The sequence below is a fragment of the Ipomoea nil genome, unplaced genomic scaffold, assembly GCF_001879475.1.
Source record: "Ipomoea nil cultivar Tokyo-kokei standard unplaced genomic scaffold, Asagao_1.1 scaffold0688, whole genome shotgun sequence".
NCBI lineage: Eukaryota > Viridiplantae > Streptophyta > Magnoliopsida > Solanales > Convolvulaceae > Ipomoea > Ipomoea nil.
The window spans coordinates 1,425,665-1,447,496 of NW_017617116.1; the positions used below are offsets into that span (position 1 = coordinate 1,425,665).

Here is a 21,832-nt window from a genome sequence, read left to right on the forward strand (position 1 = left end):
ATAATAATATATTGCATGTTACTTTTATTTAGTTGACAATAATAGTGATATTACAAATGCTTGTGCTCTAGTATTTAAATATAAGAAAATGGAAAATGTAGTTTCATGTAGCCTATGGACACTATGCCAATAAGTCATTGGGCATGGTGGAAATAACATAAGAAAAGAATTGGAAAACCTAGTGATGACCGATTCCACCACCGCCTCCACCACCACCTCCACCACCGAATCCACCTCCACCTCCTGCTCCTCCACCAAATCCACCTCCAAAACCGCCGCCACTACCTCCTCCTATCCCACCTCCGATCCCACCGCCTTTCCCAAATCCTCCACCTACACCGCCACCTTTTCCGAATCCTCCACCTGCACCTCCACCAAATCCTCCACCTATACCTCCACCTGCACCGCCACCTGCACCACCTCCTCCACCAATTCCACCACCTTTTCCAAATCCTCCACCAATGCCACCACCTTTTCCAAATCCTCCACCTACACCACCTCCAACTCCACCACCTGCACCGCCACCTGCACCACCTCCTCCACCAATTCCACCACCTTTTCCAAATCCTCCCCCCGCACCTCCACCAATGCCACCACCTTTTCCAAATCCTCCACCTACACCACCTCCAACTCCACCACCATTTCCTCCTCCTACTCCTCCACCAATACCACCACCTTTTCCAATTCCTCCACCTGCACCACTACCAACTCCTCCCCCTACACCACCACCGTTCCCAACTCCACCTCCAATGCCTCCACCATTACCAATACCTCCGCCGATTCCTCCACCTTTTCCAATTCCACCACCAACTCCTCCCCCAACCCCACCACCTTTCCCAATTCCACCTCCAACTCCTCCTCCAATGCCTCCTCCTTTACCAATACCTCCACCGATTCCTCCACCTTTTCCAAATCCACCACCAACTCCTCCCCCAATACCACCACCTTTTCCAATTCCACCTCCAACTCCTCCTCCTTTACCAATACCTCCGCCGATTCCTCCACCTTTTCCAAATCCACCACCTACACCTCCACCTTTACCAATGCCTCCTCCAATTCCTCCACCCTTGCCAAATCCACCACCAACACCTCCACCTTTACCGATTCCTCCTCCAATTCCTCCACCCTTGCCAAATCCACCACCAACACCTCCACCATTACCGATTCCTCCTCCAATTCCCCCACCCTTGCCAAATCCACCACCAACACCTCCACCTTTACCGATGCCTCCCCCAATTCCTCCACCCTTACCAAATCCACCACCAACACCTCCACCTTTACGGATGCCTCCTCCAATTCCTCCACCTTTACCAATGCCTCCACCCTTGCCAAAACCACCACCTACACCGCCCCCAAATCCACCACCTTTACCAATACCCCCACCTATTCCACCCCCCTTTCCAAACCCTCCGCCAACACCACCTCCCCCACCATAACCGCCACCCCCTCCAAACCCTCCTCCCCCACCACCCGCTCCTCCACCAAATCCTCCGCCACCACCATACCCACCCCCAAATGCGCCGCTCTTACCAATCAACCCAAACTTCTCATCATCATCTTTCACATTTCTAGCAAAAACGACACTTCCCACAAAAACATGAAAACAAAGCAATGATAAAATACAAACCCTCACTCCTCCTGCCATTCTCAAGGAATGTTTTGAATTGCTTGCCCTACAAGCTTCAGGTTATTGCACTGACTAAAATGCTACAAAGCCAATGCCCTTTATATACTGCATATTCCACTGTTTCGTATTCAACTAGTAGACATATAGCATTAAATTCCCTCAACTGCTACCAGCTGCCTAGCCATATTAACGAAAGAAAAGCATTCCTCAATTATGACAACGTGTTTTCTTTAATGATACGTTGTTTTCTCAGTATACTACATACAGAAAACTTCCGTGATGAAAACATACATAGCCATTTGCTCTCACATGTCTATGTCGGATAAATGACTTAAAGCTCTGGGTTTTATGAGTTATCTGGTTGGCTGAAATCATTTCTCTTATGCAGAAAATTAGTTTTACAAATTTATTTCTCTAAAATTCTACATGGTAGTTTAGAAGAACGATTTCTTCAACTGTGCATTAAAGGCCATTATAACTTGTTTACCCATTTCTCCCTATTACAGCTATGTCGTACTTATATTATATATCCGTATCACTGTTGACTCAAAAGATGGATGTTCTTTACATTTAAATAAACATTCACAGCTCACTTTAGTGTAGTTTTTTTTTTCTTTTAAAAAATAATTTTCATCCCGAAAAAATCAATTACATTGAGGGCAAGGCCAGTTGGAAATTGAAGCAGTTGAGAACTACTTGCATGGAAATTGAAAAACTCCATGAAAGTTATCAATAATATTACTATTTAGTATTATAGCAGATCAATATGCATGATAGTATTTAATTAAGGAGGCTTATTATATTCACATTCTAATATGAATCATAAACTATTGATTATTTATCTTTTGTTTCTCAGTTATTCTGTTATGCATCTCTGTTCTCTATTTTTTACACTTTACTAGAAGAAGAGTCTTGTGATACAACATCAGGATGGTATCAAATCCCTCTTTACTCTTTATGGCAACATTATATTATATTGATAACGACATATATATGGTGATATATATGGGGTTATCAGTTCTCAACAAATTAAATCAACGTCCACGCATACATCATAAAGCCGACTGCGGGGAACTGATCTGATTTAGTTACGTTGCAGCCAATATTTAATTTTTGGTGGGAAAGTATTCTTTAATTATGCTGCTACAATTTAAAGCTAGGTGTGCATTAAGGCTGTGTTAGGAAACTAGGGAAATGACTTTAAAAATATTTTTTGAAAAATGAGTATTTTTTTTAGAAAGTATTTTTCTTTCTAATGTTTGGTTGTATTCTAAAAATTATCTTGTGTGTTTGGTTCATTTTTCAGAAAATGAGTAGAATTGTATAATTAAACATTGGGAAAATTGCATTTTTCATCCCTAAGTTATAGGCTAATTGTAAAATTCGTCCCTAAGTGTTGGTCATACTCACTTTCCATCCCTAAGTTATCATTGATGTTGCATTTTTCGTCCTTTTACTAATAAAACATTATAGCATCCGCATTAGTTGGAGAGAATGTAAGAGTGATTAGGAAAGAGAACGTGAGAGGGGAGAGAAAAAAAGAAGAGAAAACTGATTTTTTTTAAAATAATAATAATAATTTAAATACTGCGTTAGGCGCGCTGTCAGCGCGCCTGACGCGCCACACAGGCGCGTGCAGTGCACGTGCACAGCTTTTGTTGTGTTTTCTTTTTCCTTTCTTTTCTGACATTATTTTTCCATTGCAGGCCAAATCTTTCCCAATTATTTCTTTCCCACATCAACTATTAATTTTGCTTGAGAGACTTAATGTAAGAAATAACTACACATTCTCTCCTAATGTGGACGCTCTTAAGGACGAAATTTGCAATTTTAGTATAACTCAGGGACGAAAAGTGAGCACGAAATGACGAAATGTGCAACGCCAATGATAACTTAGGGGCAAAAGGTGAGTATGACTAACAGTCAGGGACGAATTCTACAATTATCCCCTAACTTAGGGACGAAAAGTGTAATTTTCCCTTAAAGATTTTAATTTTTTTTTAGATATAACAATATTTATAATAACAATTTTCAGTATAATCAACAAATTACTAATAAAATATCAAAATAACTAACCAATGTATTGCAATTGAAAGTAACAAACCAAAATAACCAAGTGAAAATCGCAAGATATGACGACCGGGAAGAGCTCAAGAAAATGTCGGAATCAAGCTCATCCATGGCCGGAACTCTTGCATTCTCCGAGTTGAATGCTCAACGTCATCTGGTGCCTCTGGTTTCCGCTTCAGAAATCAGAGATGTGGTTTTTGAAGCAAAAACCAGTCTGACCGACTGGTTTACGATGCGGAAACCAATGAAGAAGTTTCCGATTGTGGGTGTTCGTTCCCATAGCCGGAAACCATTTCTGATGGCTGAGATTCGCTAGGTCCACCATTGAAGGAAAAAATTCAAAACTAGGAATTTTGTCCTACTAACAGACTGCGTGGTGCTAAAGAATGCGATACACTCAGAAGCTACAGCAATTTTGTCCTACGTTGGGGTCGTTGTGGACCAATATAGGATAGCTATGTCTTTATTTACTTATTGCTCTTTGAGTTTTGTTACCAGGACACTTAATTTACATGCTCATACACTAGCTTTATTAGCTTACGATCAGGATCAGACTATGTATTGGGAGTTGGGACTCGATCCCTCATGACTCTATCGTTTCATTCATGAGTTAATAAATGGTTACGGTTATTTTCAAAAAAAAAAAAAATACCTTGTAATTTTAGTTGACAAAAGATCACAAAAAAAAAGTAAATCAGTTTAAATTTTTTATAGATGGTCCATTTAAACCAAGAAAGGTAAAAGAAATCACGTGAAAAATCAAATATAAAACCTTATCATTAGCAAGCTAACACACCAATAAAAAATAGAGAAAGGGATACATATACACATACATAAAAGAATCATAATAGTTGCTCTATAAGGGGATACATATACACATACATAAAAGAATCATAATAGTTGCTCTATAAGATATATTATTCTAGTCTTAATTTATATACTATAATTTATTCTCTGACACCGCCATCCACTATAACCACACATATCTACCCTTCACTATACTGTTGGGAGCTTGTATGCGATGAACCATGGTGTTAAAAGATGGATCATTGATATAAGATTTATTATTATTATACTGAATGTTTATTTTTAAAATATTAAATGTTTATTTTTAAAATATTTATTTGTTGTGTACGTACTTAATGTTCACTTTTTAGATATATTTATAAAAAATTAATTTTCAATATATTGAAATGATCCATAGTATAATTGCATATCCCTTAATAATTTACTTCATTGATCAGTCTCCAAGTTAAGATAAAAATAATGAGGGATCCTTAAAGGTGTGTTTGGAAACTAAGAAAATGTTTTCTGAAAAATGAGTCATTTTATAGAAAATATCTTTTTTTTTTCAGTGTTTGGTTGCATTCTGGAAAACTGTGTTGATAATGTGTTTGGTTCATTTTCTGAAAAATGAGTAGAATTGTATAATTAAACATTTTAATTATTTTATTGAAAATATAAATATTTATAATAACATTCAAAATAATATTATTTATTAACAAAATTTTTTAATTTTTTTTTTAAAAAACCTCTAGTTTTCAACGGAAACTAGAGTAATGGCTGGTCTCCGCCAGAAACCAGAGTAGTGCTCTGGTTTCCGGTGGAAACCAGACTAAGGTTGTGCTCGTCGATGTAGGAAACCAAACAAGGCTATGCTCGTCGATGCAGCTATGGTCTGTGGAAAATGATTTCCGCCAAATTTTAGCGGAAGTCGTCACTTTTTTTTCAGAAACAACATTATTTTTTTTTGTCTGGAAAATAATTTTCGTTGACTTTAATTTTACATGCTCTTCTAAACACTGAGAAATTATTTTTTGGATGTTCAAACGCAACCTAAGTTTGAGAGTCAAACTTATATCTACCCTACAGAATTGAGATGTACCATAAATAGAAACAAAAAAAGTGAAATTAAGATCTAACTGTATTTACCTAGTGGTTCTTCAAAGTTTGAATTGCAGCCACATTAAAAGTAGCATATATCCTCCATGGTTTTTTGTACCAAACTCCCGAGTTGTCACTTGTCACATGCAAACACTGTACGACGTATGACTTTAATAGGTGAATATGTGAATAAAGCAATCTTGGCAATAAATAGAGGTTCGTATGCTGGTGTGTAACACTGTAAGTTTATAAAACAGGAATGCATTATCCCATCTTTATTGGGGCGTGGACCAAATGCATGATAGATTGGGAAATCGTAGCTATCATGCAACCCAAATTATTGCATTAGTTACCTATCAATCGAAAGCTGGTGCCTTGTAGTGTTGGGACAAATTATTATTATTATTATTATTATTATTATTATTATTATTATTATTATTATTATTATTATTATTATTATTATTATGGTACATAGTTAGAAAAAATAGTAATTTATTCTCTAAATTATACTTAGACTTGTAAAAATTGTAGACGTAGATTACTAGCAATATATATTTAACCTCTAAGTTATAGGCACGTTTATTTTTTATTCTTGAGTTATAGGTGTGAAATGTCATTTTTGTTCTTTTCTTGGGTGTATACAGGGTTTCTACTGTCGGGCACAATGATTAATCCCCTTGTTAAACTGTATGCACCTCTTTTGGATGTGACAGTTGGTCTGGAGCCATTTTTGTTCTGCTAAATTTTTGTTAGTTTGTTACAGAAATTCAATAAAACTTCTAATAAGGCAATAATATATTTGGAAATTAAATATTTCATTTTCCAAGAAGTGGTACGTTTGATACCTAAATCAGAGATGAGTCTATTTTTGTTGTTAAATTATTTGGGATATAAATTTTTATTTTATTTTATTTTTTAAATAAGATGATGAACAACCTTAAATCCCAATGCACCAACTTTGTAAAATGTAAATCTTAAATTGAACATTAAATTTGCATCACCACGTAAACAAATAAAATAAAAATCACTACTGGAAATCATGGAATTTCCGACCACCTGAAAGTGATTTTAAATCAAGTCGAAAGCCTTGTTTCGACCACTTTTGATATCCGGAAAAAACCTTTGTTACTATTTCTGACCACTTTTTACTTTTGACTTGATTGAAGATCACTTTCAGGCGGTCGAAAATTCAATAATTTCCAGCAGTGAATTCCGGCCTCTCAACAAGATTATTTATCCAAATTCTACATCAAAGAAACCCTAACAAAACCAATCGTTATATGATGGACTAGGGTTTATAGTGCATTATGGACTCTGGTCCAATATACATAATATTCAGAATTCATGTTCATAATGAACAGAATTTATGTTCATAATGAACATACACATAAACATGATATAATGAATATGAATTTATACATTATGAATATGAATTCTCACTACTGGAAATTATTGAATTTCCGACCACCTGAAAGTGATCTTAAATCAAGTTGAAAGCAAAAAGTGGTCGGAAATAGCAACAAGGGTTTTTCCGGATACAAAAAGTGGTCGGAACAAGGCTTTCGACTGGATTTAAGATCACTTTCATGTGGTCGGAAATTTCAGAATTTCCAGTAGTGTCTGTGTATTATATTAAGTGTTTATGTGTCTTCATTATATCGTGTTTATGCGTATGTATGTGTATTATATGAACATAAATTCTGTATATTATAAACACGAATTCTGTACATTATGAAATTAAATTATGTACTGTAGACCCTGGTCCCCAATATAAATTGCCTGACAAAATAGCAATTAGAAACGTAACAATTGCAGTGAAGTCCGTGAAACATATTTCTGACAAGACGGCGTATTCCGGCGTGTAAATCCATATTAAAGTCTTTACAGAAATGCAGGGTCCCAGAACACTAATGTATGCCTCACATAGTTACATTATATTGCACCAACTGAATCCAACTTCTGCTACACAGCATCCCCAACAATGACAAGTTTGATTAGAGTTTGTTCATTAAGGTAATGTAGAAGAAAAATAGATTATGAGAAAGGATGGAGGTAATGTTCAATCATTATAACATGGACGTTTTGACATAAGGTTAATTGTTATTATACTGAATGTTCATTTTTAGTACATTAAATGTTATTTTTTTAAATGTTCATTTTTATATATACTTTTAAAAAAAATGTACTTTCACAGTACATTAAAAATGAATATTCAGTATACTAAAAATAAACATTTATTTATGGTCTATATTGTAATATGGACTATGGTCCATAGTATAATTTGCTGGTGATGTTGTACGAAGAAGAGTTTTTTTGTGGGCCTCTAGAAGTTTAAAATTAGCTACGGAGTAAAAAAAAAATTATGGGCTATTGTGAATGCTCTAACTATGTCCTTTAAAAAGGTTTGAACTTCATATTTACAATTATTGAACTCTATATTCACAATTACGGAACTCTATATTCATAATTATTGAATTCTATGTTCATAATTATAAAACTCTATGTTCAAAATTTTTGAACTTCATATTCACAAGAGAAAATATCATTTTAAGTCCCCTGACTATAATACATGTATCAATTTTAGTCCTTGACTAATAAAATTTTCAAATTAGGTGCATTACTATTCAATTTGTATCACATTTGATCCTTGACTATTAACATTTTCACATTAGGTGCATGACTATTCAATTTGTACCACATTTGGTCCTGCCGTCAAATTTTTCGGCCAAGTCCACCGGTGACCGGCTAATTTATTTAATTTTTATTTTAAAAATTATTTTAAAAATTTTTAAATAAAAAAACTTAAAAATAAAAGCATCAATAAAGAAATCCTAATTTACCATAAATTTAATTCCAAAAATCAAGCATAACATCCACGTATAATTATTCCAGCCTTCAAAACACAAACTAAAAGTACCAAAACACCCTTATGTATATAAAAGATAAATAAATATGAAAAAATAAGAAAAAAATCACTATCATACAACAATGTGAGAGGCTCCTTGTGTCCAATAAACAAAGATTTAGCCTTTGTATTCAGTTGAGTTAATATGATATATATCCTCCCAAATACTCTATCAGGCCGGAACGTCAGGATCCTTGGAGTTTAGGATTCAACATTTTGGAACAATAAAATGAACAAATAAGTCCTTAAACTTTACTCAAAATTGCGTGTAATCAAATTAATTTTAATCACAGTCACACACATATGAAGAGCAAAGTTTATGGCCATGTTTGGTAAGTTGTTGGCCTATTAGCCAATTTTGGCTGATTTGACCACTATTAATTATTTGATTTGGTTAAAAAAATCAACATAAATGTTTAGTTATTAGTTTTTTGCAACTTTAAAATGTTAAAATTCAAAAAGTTACTCCAAGCAACCTTTTCAATTAGCTTTTTCAGAAAAGAAATTATACCAAACAGCTATCAGTTAACAGCTAATTTACCAAACACTTTTTACAATCAACTAATGTTATTAACTAGTTATACCATCTAATTAACCCAATCAGCTAACAGTTAATAGCCATTTACCAAACCAGGGCTATACCTAATTGGTGGGCCTATTTGTTTTGGCTTTTCCAGTTCAAAAAACTTTGACATTTTTTGTACTGAACAAAATTAAAGACAACTAACCGACTAACCCCACCAAGCTCATCGTTTGAAAAAGGTGCACTTTTCCAAGCTGTACGCCTACTAACATTAATTAGGATTCAACGCTCTCTTTAATGTACCGATGATAGATAGATTGCGTGTTTTATGGGCAATTATTGTTGTGTGGACTATATTTTATATATTATAAAAGGGAAAATGACACTTTTTCTCCCTGAGTTATATACTTATAGTACTTTTTCTTCCTCAATTATTTAAGTGGCTCTTTTCCCCCCTAAAATGTTAAATGAACATATTTACCCTTAAAATAAATATTTAAAATAAATATTTCATTTATTTTTCTTCTCCAACAAATTATTACTATAATTTGGTTCAAACCAAACAGATACTATAGCAACCAAACCAAAATATTCCAATTACAATTTAGAATCAAAACGCGATATTTAGAGTTTATTAAAATCGCAAATCGAAATGGTCGGTTCATGTTCCGAACTGAAAAAATAAAATACATTTATTGTTGAATTTAGACTATTTTAAAATAAAATTTAAAATAAAGACGGTTCAAAATCGCGAACCGGATCCGGAACCGCCGGTTCACGGTTCATGATCCAGTTTTTTTGGTTCATAAATTTAATAAATTGAAATCTAAATATTGGATTCTAGATCTGAATCATATCCGAAAACTTTTAATTCGATTGCTATAGTGTCCGGTTCAGTTCGAACCGAACCGTGGTCATTGCTACATATACACAATAATTTGTTGGAGAAATAAAATAAATAAAATGTTTACTTTAAGGGTAGAAATGTCAATTTAATATATCAAGGGGGGAAAACCACCACTTTTAAAATAATTGAGGGGGCTAATGTGCTTACATAAATAATTGAGGGGAAAAAAGTGCTATAAGTATATAACTTAGGGAGAAAAAGTGTCATTTTCCCATTATAAAATAATATATATTTAATACACAAATAATATACTTTTAATATATTAAAAATATATTTTGTATTAAGAATAAAAGTATATTATTTAAATACTAAAAGTATACTATTTTATATAATGTACATTCAGTACACAAATAATATACTTTTAATACATTAAAAATATATTTTCTTTTATGGTTCATACAACACTATGTGAACTATGGTCCACACAATAATTTGCCGTTCTATTGGGCTGTATTTGTAGCTTTGAGTTTGAGGTACAATGTGGGTTTTTTTCACGTTAACGACGACAAGTTCAAGGAGGTACAGATACACAATAATGCTGAATTTTAAGCCAAGAAATTTGTGGTTAAAGTGAGATAGACGTGTATGTACTTTTAAGATACAAATTCAATTTATTTATAGAGAGCCTTTTTCCACTTTTTGTCTTACTACTATTAAATCATTTTCATATTTGGTCTGGACATTTTTTTTTTTTTTTCACATTTGGTCTCACAAATTTTAAAATTTTGTCACATTTGATCCCACGACTTTTAAAATTTTATCACATTTGAGGTCTTACGATTTTTAAAATTTCGCCACATTTGATTTTCGGGCCTAATTTGCGGTCATCGGTGACCAAATTTGTATCTCTATGTTATTAAACATGAGTTCATAATAGTCAAATGATTTATCTTGAAGGACAAAGTTGTCAATTTCTATGATATTTTTTAGCTAAAAAATTTGGTCATCGGTGACCGTAAATTAGGGCAAATGACAAAATGTGACAAAATTTTAAAAGTCATGGGACCAAATATAAAAGAAATTAATAGTGAAGGATCAAATGTGAAAATGATCCAATAGTCATGGAACCAAAAGTGAAAAAAAAAAAAAAAAACAAAACAAAAAAAACAAAAACAAAAAAAAAACTCTGAATTTATATTCTCCTCAAATATAATAAAAACAACATTGAATTTTAGAATGGTGTAATAATGTTGTTTGATTCATTTGTTTGGAAACTCATTATGGAGTATTATTCAAGCAACAATGCAACATCAATCAAGAACAAAGAAATAACAAGTGAAATGATATCGAAAACGTCTTCTACTCTTCTCAAAGTATATATATCACATATATATCAACTTTGGGGACAGGAGAACTACAATGGAGCCAGTCAAGACAGCTATCCCCTCCTTTAAGGGCGGAGTTAGCATGGAGGTAGTGGGGGCAGCCCCCTCTCCAACTCACTCCTATATATATAGCCCTAGTAATTATATGTATATATATATATATATATATATAGAGAGAGAGAGAGAGAGAGAGAGAGAGGAGTATAAGTATAACATATAGCTCAACTTGGTAATACATGTATGTAAAGGTCTCGAGTTCAAATTTATACTTAACACATGTACTAGTGTGGTGCTTGTTTGTTTTACTTACATTTATTAAGTATTTTATTTTTCACTCATATCTAACAATGATCATTTTTTAAAAAATATATTTTTTCACTATATCTAATAATGATCATTTTTTAATATGTTTTTTCACCATATCCAACAATTATTATTTTTTAAATAGGACGGAGGGAGTATATTTTGTGGTTGAATTGCTATGTCCTCTTTGTAAAGAATAAATTATGATCAAGAATTAAGTTAAATAAAATATCAAATTTCAACAAATGTAAATAAAATAATTCTTGGGATTAAAATATATACTAAACCTCCAATTCTCGAAACCTAACAAAAGGAGAAGGACACCATTAAATCGAAGGCTTATAATTAAACAATTTTAAAATAGGACGATTCTAATCAACTGACTAAAACATAAACTTTTCTCGCAATTGTATACAAGCTATTAACAGATAATACATTATAATAGAATCAAGTACTAAAACAAAAGTTAAATATATTGTTGATGTATTTAATTACAATTTTTAAAAGTTGAGGAGCGTAATTTCTTTCTAATATATAGTTTGATGACCTATTTAACTATTTTTCTTTATTTGTGTTTTTAAATAAATTTATGTATTTAAAAATTAGTTTATTATATTTAACAAAATCATCAAAAAATGAAAATTATAAGAAATTGTTCATGAAAACAGATAAAGAAATAAAAAGTGTGTTTTTGAAAACAAACCAAACTTCATTAAATCAACCTCGAAATACAATCATGCGGGGATGTAACCCACAAACCAAGGACAGAGGATGAACCAGTTGCTCGTGCAAGCACATGAACTGCATGATTCGCTGACCTTCTGACAAGGTGAACAGAAACGTTCCCAATGCCACTAGCAATCATACGACATTGCTTGATAATTCAACCAATGTACGAGTAATTTTGTCTAACAGAACTATTAAAACTAGAACAAAAATTAAAACAATCAGTCTCCAAAATATACTCATTCGATGGGAGGTTCTTAATCGAGGTAAGTGCCTCCTTCACAACCAAAGCTTCAGCAAGATAAGGATCCTGACTACAAAGTAGACGATGACACAAATTAATGAGATAAGAGTAGAGAGAGAGAGTCCACTCTTCTGGTATAACACTACACTAAGGTTTCAATAACATCCGAAACTTATAGCCTTTTAGCCTAACTGCAAACCAAGCCAATTAGGTTACGTTACTTGCTATATCCACCAATGACAATCATATTTGAATGACTTTCTACACCAAATTGCACATTCTTCGTGGTCTTACCACCTTCTTCGAGGCTTGTCTACAAAGTCTCCTTGAAAGAAGCAAGTGTTGATCATACGAGTACTGGGTGAGGTACATTGGGGGCATTAAAATTACAATGAAAAAATGAGATCAATTGCTACTGGAACTCTGGAAGCATGGGTGAGGTACATTGGGGGCAGTTGGGGCCAATGGCCCTCCCCCTAATTTTTTTTTTTTTTTTTTTAACTAGTACTCCGTATTATATTTTTTATTTTGTAAATACATTTCTAAATTTTTTTAATATTTTAAATAGTTAATTCCACCAGAGGTCCCTTATCTTTAGTGACAATTTCAAATTTAGTACCAGATTATCGTTTTTGCCATTTAACATCCTAGACTATTATTTTTAGACACTTTTAGTCTTTCTTATGACTTTTCCTATTTTTAGTTAGGACATTTTTATCTTTCCATATTTTTTTTTTGTTATTTTTTCGGTTTCAACCGGTTTAATTATTTTAAAACTTTAGATAATCTCTGATTTTTAGTAATCATATTTTTCAACCGGTTTTAATAATGTCCTAAACCAATTAAAGCAAAATAGCAAATTATCCTTTGATTATTGGCCCTACCTTGTCCCAATCCATCAGTACAATCTTGCAACCAATCAAACAATTATAATTGTGTGGACCATGGTCAACACAGCTGTGTGGACCATATATACTATGAAATAATGTACATTCAGTACACAAATAATGTACTTTTAATATATTAAATATTACATTATATTCAGGAAAAGTACATTATTTTTTTTTAGATCGCAAGGAGGGGGGGACCCCGGGAGCAAACTAGTTGCCTTCATTGCGCGACCAAGAATAACGCAAGTGGTCACGGTTGATCAGCTCTTCTATACCAGGGGGACACCGATTGAACTCTCTCCAATCTTCTATACCAGGAAAAGTACATTATTAGAGTAGTGAAAGTATATTATTTTATATAATGTACATTCAGTACACGAATAATGTACTTTTAGTATATTAAAATGTACTTTTTTGTTATGATCCACACAATAATTTGCCCCAGTCAAAACCCAAAAAACATGATTATGAAGTTATATTTTACTTTTAGTATGACTGGGTAAATATTTTAAGTTGTAGTAACACCATTGACAGAATAACTTTTAAATAAAAGAATACACTAAAATTTAACTTAATTAGTCTTGTTTTTTTTTTTTTTTTTTTTTTTTGGTAGGATAATTAGTCTTGTTTATGATATATGAATATTAGTGCAACATGTAAAAAAAAAAATTAAGTTAAAAGAGATGGGTATAATGTAATATTCTCGCGGTCTTAATTTACAATTTTACATCATGTTTATTATTTTAATCAGATCAATTTTTTTTTTATTTTTTTTTCAAAAAAAAAAGATCATTTTTTTAAAAAAAATAAAATAAATGCAGATACATTCTCCTCTTAAATTTAGTTTCCAACACTACTTAATTGTGTTTAAAAAATGATTATTTAACTATTTCTTTTTTCAATGTGTGGTGGCACTACTTAATTTGCTTTATATATATATATATATATATATATATATATATAGTAAATTAAAAAAAAACTGATAAATCAGACTTGAGTTTTTAAAAGTATAAATTTACTATATATATATATATATATATATATATATATATATATATATATATATATATATATATAGTAAATTTATACTTTTAAAAACTCAAGTCTGATTTATCAGTTTTTTTTTTTTTTTTGAATACTATTTGTTAGGAACATATGTATTAAGATTTTGATGATATCAATGTAACTTAGATTGTAGACCCCTAACTTTTTAATCATTTCTTTTGCTACCTTCGTTCTAGACGAAAGGTGCCATAACTCACCATGTAATTCGTGTTAAGATAGTCAAACACACGAAACCGAGTTATGAACTTTTAGTTAGGTCTACCTGAACGAAAGAAGGTTGAGTGATTGAAGTAGAGGCTACATCAGCAAGAGAATCTACTTCTCAGCTATGCAACAAATGAAGAGATGCTCCTTTACAGCCAAAACAACCAGGACGAAAGATGAAAGTAAGCTTTCGTGAGGAGATGTTAATCAGACTGCCAAGGCAATTCATCTTCTCGAAATTCAAAAAGAATGTTGTCTAAGTCTCAGCTGATGAATCATCCTAGGAACAAGTTATCCTAAGGACAATGAGCACATTAACCAAGATGCATTAAATGTCATTGTACCTCTTTTCAGAGCTAGAAGACAAAACTTGCAGAAGTTCTTGCCACCAACGACTACATGGTACAACTGCATTAAATGCACCAAGCTTTCCGGGCTTTACCCACTGGTCCATAGGTTTGAAATATCATCTCCCTCCAACGGATGAATATTTTCTCTCCTATAAATACCCATATTCTCCATTGAAGAAGCTGCTGGTTTTTCACTCAATTGATTATATTCATACAAAAGCTCATTATACAAGTTCACTCTTCCAAGCTTTTGAAAACCAGTGATTCAAGTTGTGAAGTTTCAAAGAGAGCCATCAGATTTCACCTTCACAACATTGAAGAAGTCTTGCACCTTATACACGTTGATCATCCATCATTCAACCAGTCAGCTAAGACTTCAACCTGTTGGAGAACCACGCAAATCTTTTCTTCCAACCCTCAACTCTGAAGAAGACGTTGATAGAGGCGGAGTAAACTCTAGGAGTTGAAAAACCTTCAAGTAGCTGTCCGACTTAGTGATCAAGGAAGTTAGCTTGACATAGTTTGTACTAGGAGTGATAGTGCAAACCTTTAACGAGTTGTGAAAGAAGAGTGGAGTAGGCACAGTTGGCCGAACCACTATAAAAATCTCTCGTCTCTCTCTCTATTTACATACTGCTCTACTTTCGTGCATTGCATATCATAGCCCCTCAAACTGAAAGTCTTTATAAGCATAAAACAGTGCAAAGCAATATTAAAATTCGTTCAACAAATCCACTGCGTAATAACCCCGAAAGGAGTTATTTCTGTAAAAATCAAATTGAGTCTATTCACCCCCCCCCCCCCCCCCCTCTAGACTCTCCTTTCGACCCTACCGGGACCAAGACTATTGACTCTATTGCAAAATAGCATCTGTTCTATACTTTTTCTAACTACTGCAGCTTAAAGAGTCAATATCTCATACAAGAGTTTGATCCTGTGACCTTTCCTCAAGTAAGATTTATCACTTTGTTAAACAATTAATGATACAAAGAGTTTTATTAGTATAGGGCAAATTATTGTGTGGACCATGGTCCACACAATGTTATGTGAACCATAACAAAAAATACATTTTTAATATACTAAATGTATTATTTTTGTACTGAATGTACATTATACAATATAATGTACATTCAGAATAAAAATAATGTACATCCCCTAAATACAATGTACATTATTTTTTTACTGAATGTACATTATTATACAATAGACAAAATATGGTCCCCACAACTTGTGTGGACCATGGTCCACACAATAATGATTGTTAGTATAGTTTGGGACCTTTGGGGCATTGGGGTAAACATTAAAAAGTAAATTAAAATAAAAAAAAAAACATTTTTTTTTTCTTTTCTTCAACATTAAAATGTCAACGAAATGGTCATAGCCCAAAATCAAATCCAGCCCAACTATGAGCCTCAGTCTCAACATTGCAATTATTATTGTATGGACCATGGTCCACACAAGTTGTGTGAACCTTATTTTGTTTACTGTAAAATAATGTATATTCAGTACAAAAATAATGTACATTGTATTCAGGGGATGTACATTATTTTTGTTCTGAGTATACATTATATTGTGTAATGTACATTTAGTACAAAAATAATGTATATTTAGTATATTCAAAATGTACTTTTTATTATGGTCCACATAACATTGTGTGGACCATGGTCCACATAACATTGTGTGGACCATGGTCCACACAATAATTTGCCTCAACATTGCCTCTTACATGGCAAATTATTGTGTGGACCATGGTTCACACAGTGTTGTATGTACCATAAAAAAAGTACATTTTTAAAATATATTAAATATATATTATTTTTGTACTGAATGTACATTATATAATATAATGTATACTCAGTACACAAATAATGTATATTCTCTGAATACAATGTACATCATTTTTATACTGAATATATATTATTTTTTTAATAAATATACATTATCTTACAGTATACACTACTGGAAATTATGGAATTTCCGACAACTTGAAAATGATCTTAAATCAAGTCGAAAGCAAAAAGTTGTCGGAAATAGCAATAAAGGTTTTTTCGGATACCAAAAGTGGTCAGAACAAGGCTTTCGACTTGATTTAAGATCACTTTCAGATGGTCGGAAATTTCATAATTTCCAGTAGTGATACAAAATATGGTCCACACAATTTGTCTTTAATTCTAGACTCGTTTACTTTCAATTGATCAAATAAAAACTTACTCCATCTAAAATGTTTAACAATGAGAAGGAGGAAAAACAATGAACAAATAAAAAGTAAAACGAGATTAATAATATGGGAGGTAGTCCGGCGGGACTTGGCTTCCCAGCGAAACCGTCGCCGCTTCTCCTCCGCCTTAATGCAACGAGATATTCCAGCGGAGAAGCACAGTCAGAGTCGGAAACAAAGTCGCAAACCAATCGTCCAAGAGGCAATTAGTACGCGAAGAAGAAGGGAGAAGGAAGCAAATAACTTTCTCCTTTTTTAAAAAAACGTAAAATGACCATTTTGCCTCATGAATAAATAATTTAAAAAGGTTTACGTTTTCCGGCGACATTTGCCCTAGTGGACCAAATGTATTAAAATTTGCATAGTTAAGGGACTAAATTGTTAGTTTTTAAATTCGAGTACTGAAATTAACAAGACCTGAATAGTCACAGGACCAAAAATGTAATTTTTTCTTTGGTTTGATAATATGCTGAACAACAAAACGGTAAGGGATTATTGTATACCAAACGGTAAGGGATTCTTGTATACCGAACGGTTCGGTAAAAAATCGAACCAAACCAAATACTGTTTGATTTTTTTTTTCTTTTTAAAAAAAATGAAAATATAATAATAATAATAATAATAATAATAATAATAATAATAATAATAATAATAAAATAATAACAACAACAACAACAACAACAACAACAACAACAATAATAATAATAATAATAATAATAATAATAAATTAATAATAAAAAAGAATTAAATCCAAATCCCTAATCCCTAATAACTAAACTCCTAATCGTAGATGAACACCGCTCGTCCGCTTCGACATTGTTGCCTCGCGTGCAAATCTGCAATAGAATTGTTTGGTTCGCACATAGGAATCGGAATCAGAATGGGTATCAAATACTTGGTAATGGTAATGGGTTTTGGTGAAAGTATTTAACATGTTTGGTAGTAGGGTGGAATGGGAATGGTTACTAATAGTAGTGCTTGAAAATGAATAAGGGAATGAAACCCTTATTGTATTTAATTTGGGTATGGGTTTTTCAATTGATGGGGTATTCGAAACCCATAGTAGTGTTCTAAAAACCTATCAACCAAACAACAACAATCACTTTCATACCCATTCCTATGGGCAAAACCCACCAACCAAACACACCCTAAGTCTCACATGTTGCCACTTGCCTAAGTTTATATGCTTGCATATGTATATGAGTCTCTTCCCTGAGTTAAATTTAGGCATTCAACGTAATTAATGCATTCAATAAAATTGAAACTCAATTTTTGATGTATGTAAAATGTGACATTATTGTTATATCTGGGAATTGATGTATGAAGTCAACCTGTATGACCATTTTATGACACTCAAAGTGGAAATATTACATATGGGAGTGAAACACGTACTGTTGTTCATGGTTGAGGTCACGTGCTATTTATTTGGGTGATTTCATTTTCATTCTATTTGAGTTATTTTTTATTTTATTGGTTGTTTTGGTTGTTCATTCACTCCATCTTGGTCTATCTGTGTTCCCCAAAATTTTTTAAAGATGTTATAATCTCATTAAATGAGCTTGATTGAACTCAATGGATGTAGAATGGATTTTTAATCCTAAATTATTAGTATAAATAAATAAATAAATAAATAATTAATTAATTAAATTAATTGCGTTTGAACACTAGGAAATATTGGTAATTGAGGTTTCTAAATCGAACCGAATACCGAATCGAACAAATTCTGAACTGAAACTGAACTTTTTCAAACTGAACCGAACTAAAATGTTAAATTGAATGGTTTCATTTTTTTTAAACTAAACAAACTGAAACCGAACCGAATGTCGAAACGCCCACCCTAAGGTAAACCATCAACTCAAAAAAAATAATAATAATAATAATAATAATAATAGGACACTCCCAATGGAGTCTATCTTGGAACTAGAAATTCTCAATTGGGCGAACCTCTTCAGTTTCGGGCTAGCCCTATCAAGCTGTAGGGTTTTTTTTTTTTTTTTTTTTTGGTCGGGTTTAAAATTCTTGGACCTAACCCTAAAAGCTCAAGTTTCTGGATTACCGGACAAGTTCAACAAAATTTTTGGTATTTTTAAATTAATATTCTAAACTTTTTAATTTTAATAAACTAGCACATGTAATTAATAAATATGAACTTATATATCTTTCAATCAATATAAACCTCTATTTCTAAATTCACGGCTAAAAATTAGCATTTTTCCGACCACATTTTCGACCACCCAAAAATTTGGTCACAAAAAGTGATTTTTTTTCTTCATTTTTTCGATAAAAGAGTTATAGTGGTCGGAAATTCGTTACCCAAGACATTTTAGCTCAAATAAAAATTAGGTTAATAAATCGAGCTACTTTATGTATAGGGATGTGAAACCAAATATATAGAGAATTGATATGTAAGTTCATCTTTAGTAATTTTTATTAAATTTGTAATTAAAAGTTTAATAAATTTATTACAAAATATTTTATTTTGTATGAAAATATATAATAAAAATAAAAATTTTATTATAATTAACATATTATAGTGTAAATATATTAATTATTTTTAGCTGGAATATACTTATGGAAATTTTCAAATTCCCAACCACCATAAAGGGGTCTGAAATCACCATTTTCCGGTCGAAAATCCTCGTTCTTTATGTATATATGTATTATGTGGCCTTCAAGTAACTCTTTTTCATTTTTTGGGCGAAGGGTTATAGTGGTCGAATTTGATTGGTTTGTCCGTCAAGACTCTGCCCACCATAGTCCATGCAGAGTTAGAGCCACGGTTTGATTCATGCGTAGGTGGTTCAGTGTTGACGAGGGAGATACAAGGGAGCAACGATCACTAAGCTGGTTAATATCCATGAGAAACTTCCCCCTTCCGACCCTAACAACAGCGCCGGAGAGAGGGTAGACGGAAGGATGACGGAGACCCAAGAGGAGCTGGGAAGGAAGAAGCTCTAGAGAAAAGTCCTAGAGAGAGAATGACCCATGTTTGAGCATTTGGTTACTAACGTTCTTTTAATTATATTTAGTTATACAATATAAGATTATATTTTTTTTAATATGAGCACAAAGATGTATAATAGTACGTATATCGCATGTTACTTTTATTTAGTTGACAATAAAAGTGATATTACAAATGCTTGTACTCTAGTATTTAAATATAAGAGAATAGACAATGTAGTTCCATGTAGCCTATGGACACTATGCCAATAAGCCCTTGGGCATGGTAGAAAACTAGAAATAGCATAAGAAAAGAATGGGAAAACCTATAGTGATGACTGATCCCAACACCGCCTCCACCTTCGCGTCCACCTCCACTTCCACCTCATGCTCCTCAACCAAATCCACCTCCAAAGCCACCACCAGTCACTACTCTTCCTACCCTACCTCCGATCCCACCGCCTATCCCAAATTCTCCACCTACACCGTCTCCTCCACCAATTTCGCCACCTTTTCCAAATCCCCACCTCTACCTCCACCAAATCATCCACTTGTATCTCCATCAATTCCACCACCTTTTCCAAATCCTCCACTTGCACCTCCACCAATGTCATCACCTTTTCCAAATCCTCCCCCCTACACCACTAACAACTCCACCACCATTTCCTCCTCCTACTCCGATCCTCCACCAATATCACCACCTTTTCCAATTCCTCCACCTACTCCACTACCAACTCCTCCCCCAACACCACCACCGTTTCCAATTCCACCTCCAACGCCTCCACCTTTTCCAATACCTCTGTCGATTCCTCCTCCAATGCGTCTTCATTTACCAATACCTCCACCAATTCCTCCACCTTTTCCAAATCCACCACCTACACCTCCACCTTTACCAATGCCTCCGCCGATTACCTTTACGATTCCTCCTCCAATTCCTCCACCCTTGCCAAATCCACCACCAACACCTCCACCTTTACCGATTCCTCCTTCAATTCCTCCACCCTTGCCAAATCCACCACCAAAGCCTCCACCTTTACCGATTCCTCCTCGAATTCCTCCACCCTTGCCAAATCCACCACTAATAGGGGTGAGCATCGGTCGATTTTTGGTTAATAACCGAAAAATTAAATCTATGACTTTCGTATAACCGACCGAAATAACCAACACACATTTCATAACTGGACCGACCTAAAATCGAAAATTTTGGTTTGTTATGCCTGGTTATTTTTAGCCGAACTTAATTACATCACGAGCTAAAATTCTTTTAAAAAATTTAGTCTAAACTCAAAAATTTTAAAACTAAAAACACATAAAAATTTCAAATCAAATGCCCAACGTTGCAATGTCCACACTCCAAAGTCCAAATTAACACAATCTTAAAACTTAAAAGTACAAAATGGAAGATAATACTCCATAAGCAATAAATGTTACAATTCCAAGTCTCCAAATAGCTCAATGCCTCACTGCCTCAGCTCACTGCCAACTGCCAAGTTTCATTTGTTGCCAAATCCATAAAAGTAATCTTTTGCTGCTCAGTAGTTGCCATTGTCAACATGTAGACAAAGCAAAATTTAAAACACTAATAAAAACGAGTAAATGATTATGCCCAATTAACATATACATTAAAACTAAATTATACGGAGTATTATAT

General features: G+C 33.3%; 1 protein-coding gene across 1 annotated transcript; it reads right to left on the minus strand.

The window, feature by feature from the left end:
- Positions 1-21,276, minus strand: LOC109175398 (glycine-rich cell wall structural protein-like). Its single transcript, XM_019324662.1, has 3 exons — positions 21,123-21,276; positions 514-1,383; positions 1-471 (listed from the first exon to the last, which is right to left on the minus strand). Exons 1-3 carry the CDS (start codon positions 21,274-21,276, stop codon positions 179-181), a joined length of 1,317 nt encoding a protein of 438 aa, XP_019180207.1. The 3' UTR covers positions 1-178.
- Positions 21,277-21,832: the final 556 nt, after the last annotated feature.

What these genes read in the sequence shown, in the direction of transcription:
- LOC109175398 (XM_019324662.1), bottom strand. Translation starts at nt 21,276, where the DNA reads ATGCTCACCCCTATTAGTGGTGGATTTGGCAAGGGTGGAGGAATTCGA. An exon ending in TGGTGGTGGATTTGGCAAGG is followed by an intron (nt 1,384 to 21,122) that starts GTGGAGGAATTG and finishes GGGGTGGAATAG; the next exon opens with GTGGGGGTATTGGTAAAGGT. An exon ending in TGGTGCAGGTGGCGGTGCAG is followed by an intron (nt 472 to 513) that starts GTGGTGGAGTTG and finishes GATTTGGAAAAG; the next exon opens with GTGGTGGCATTGGTGGAGGA.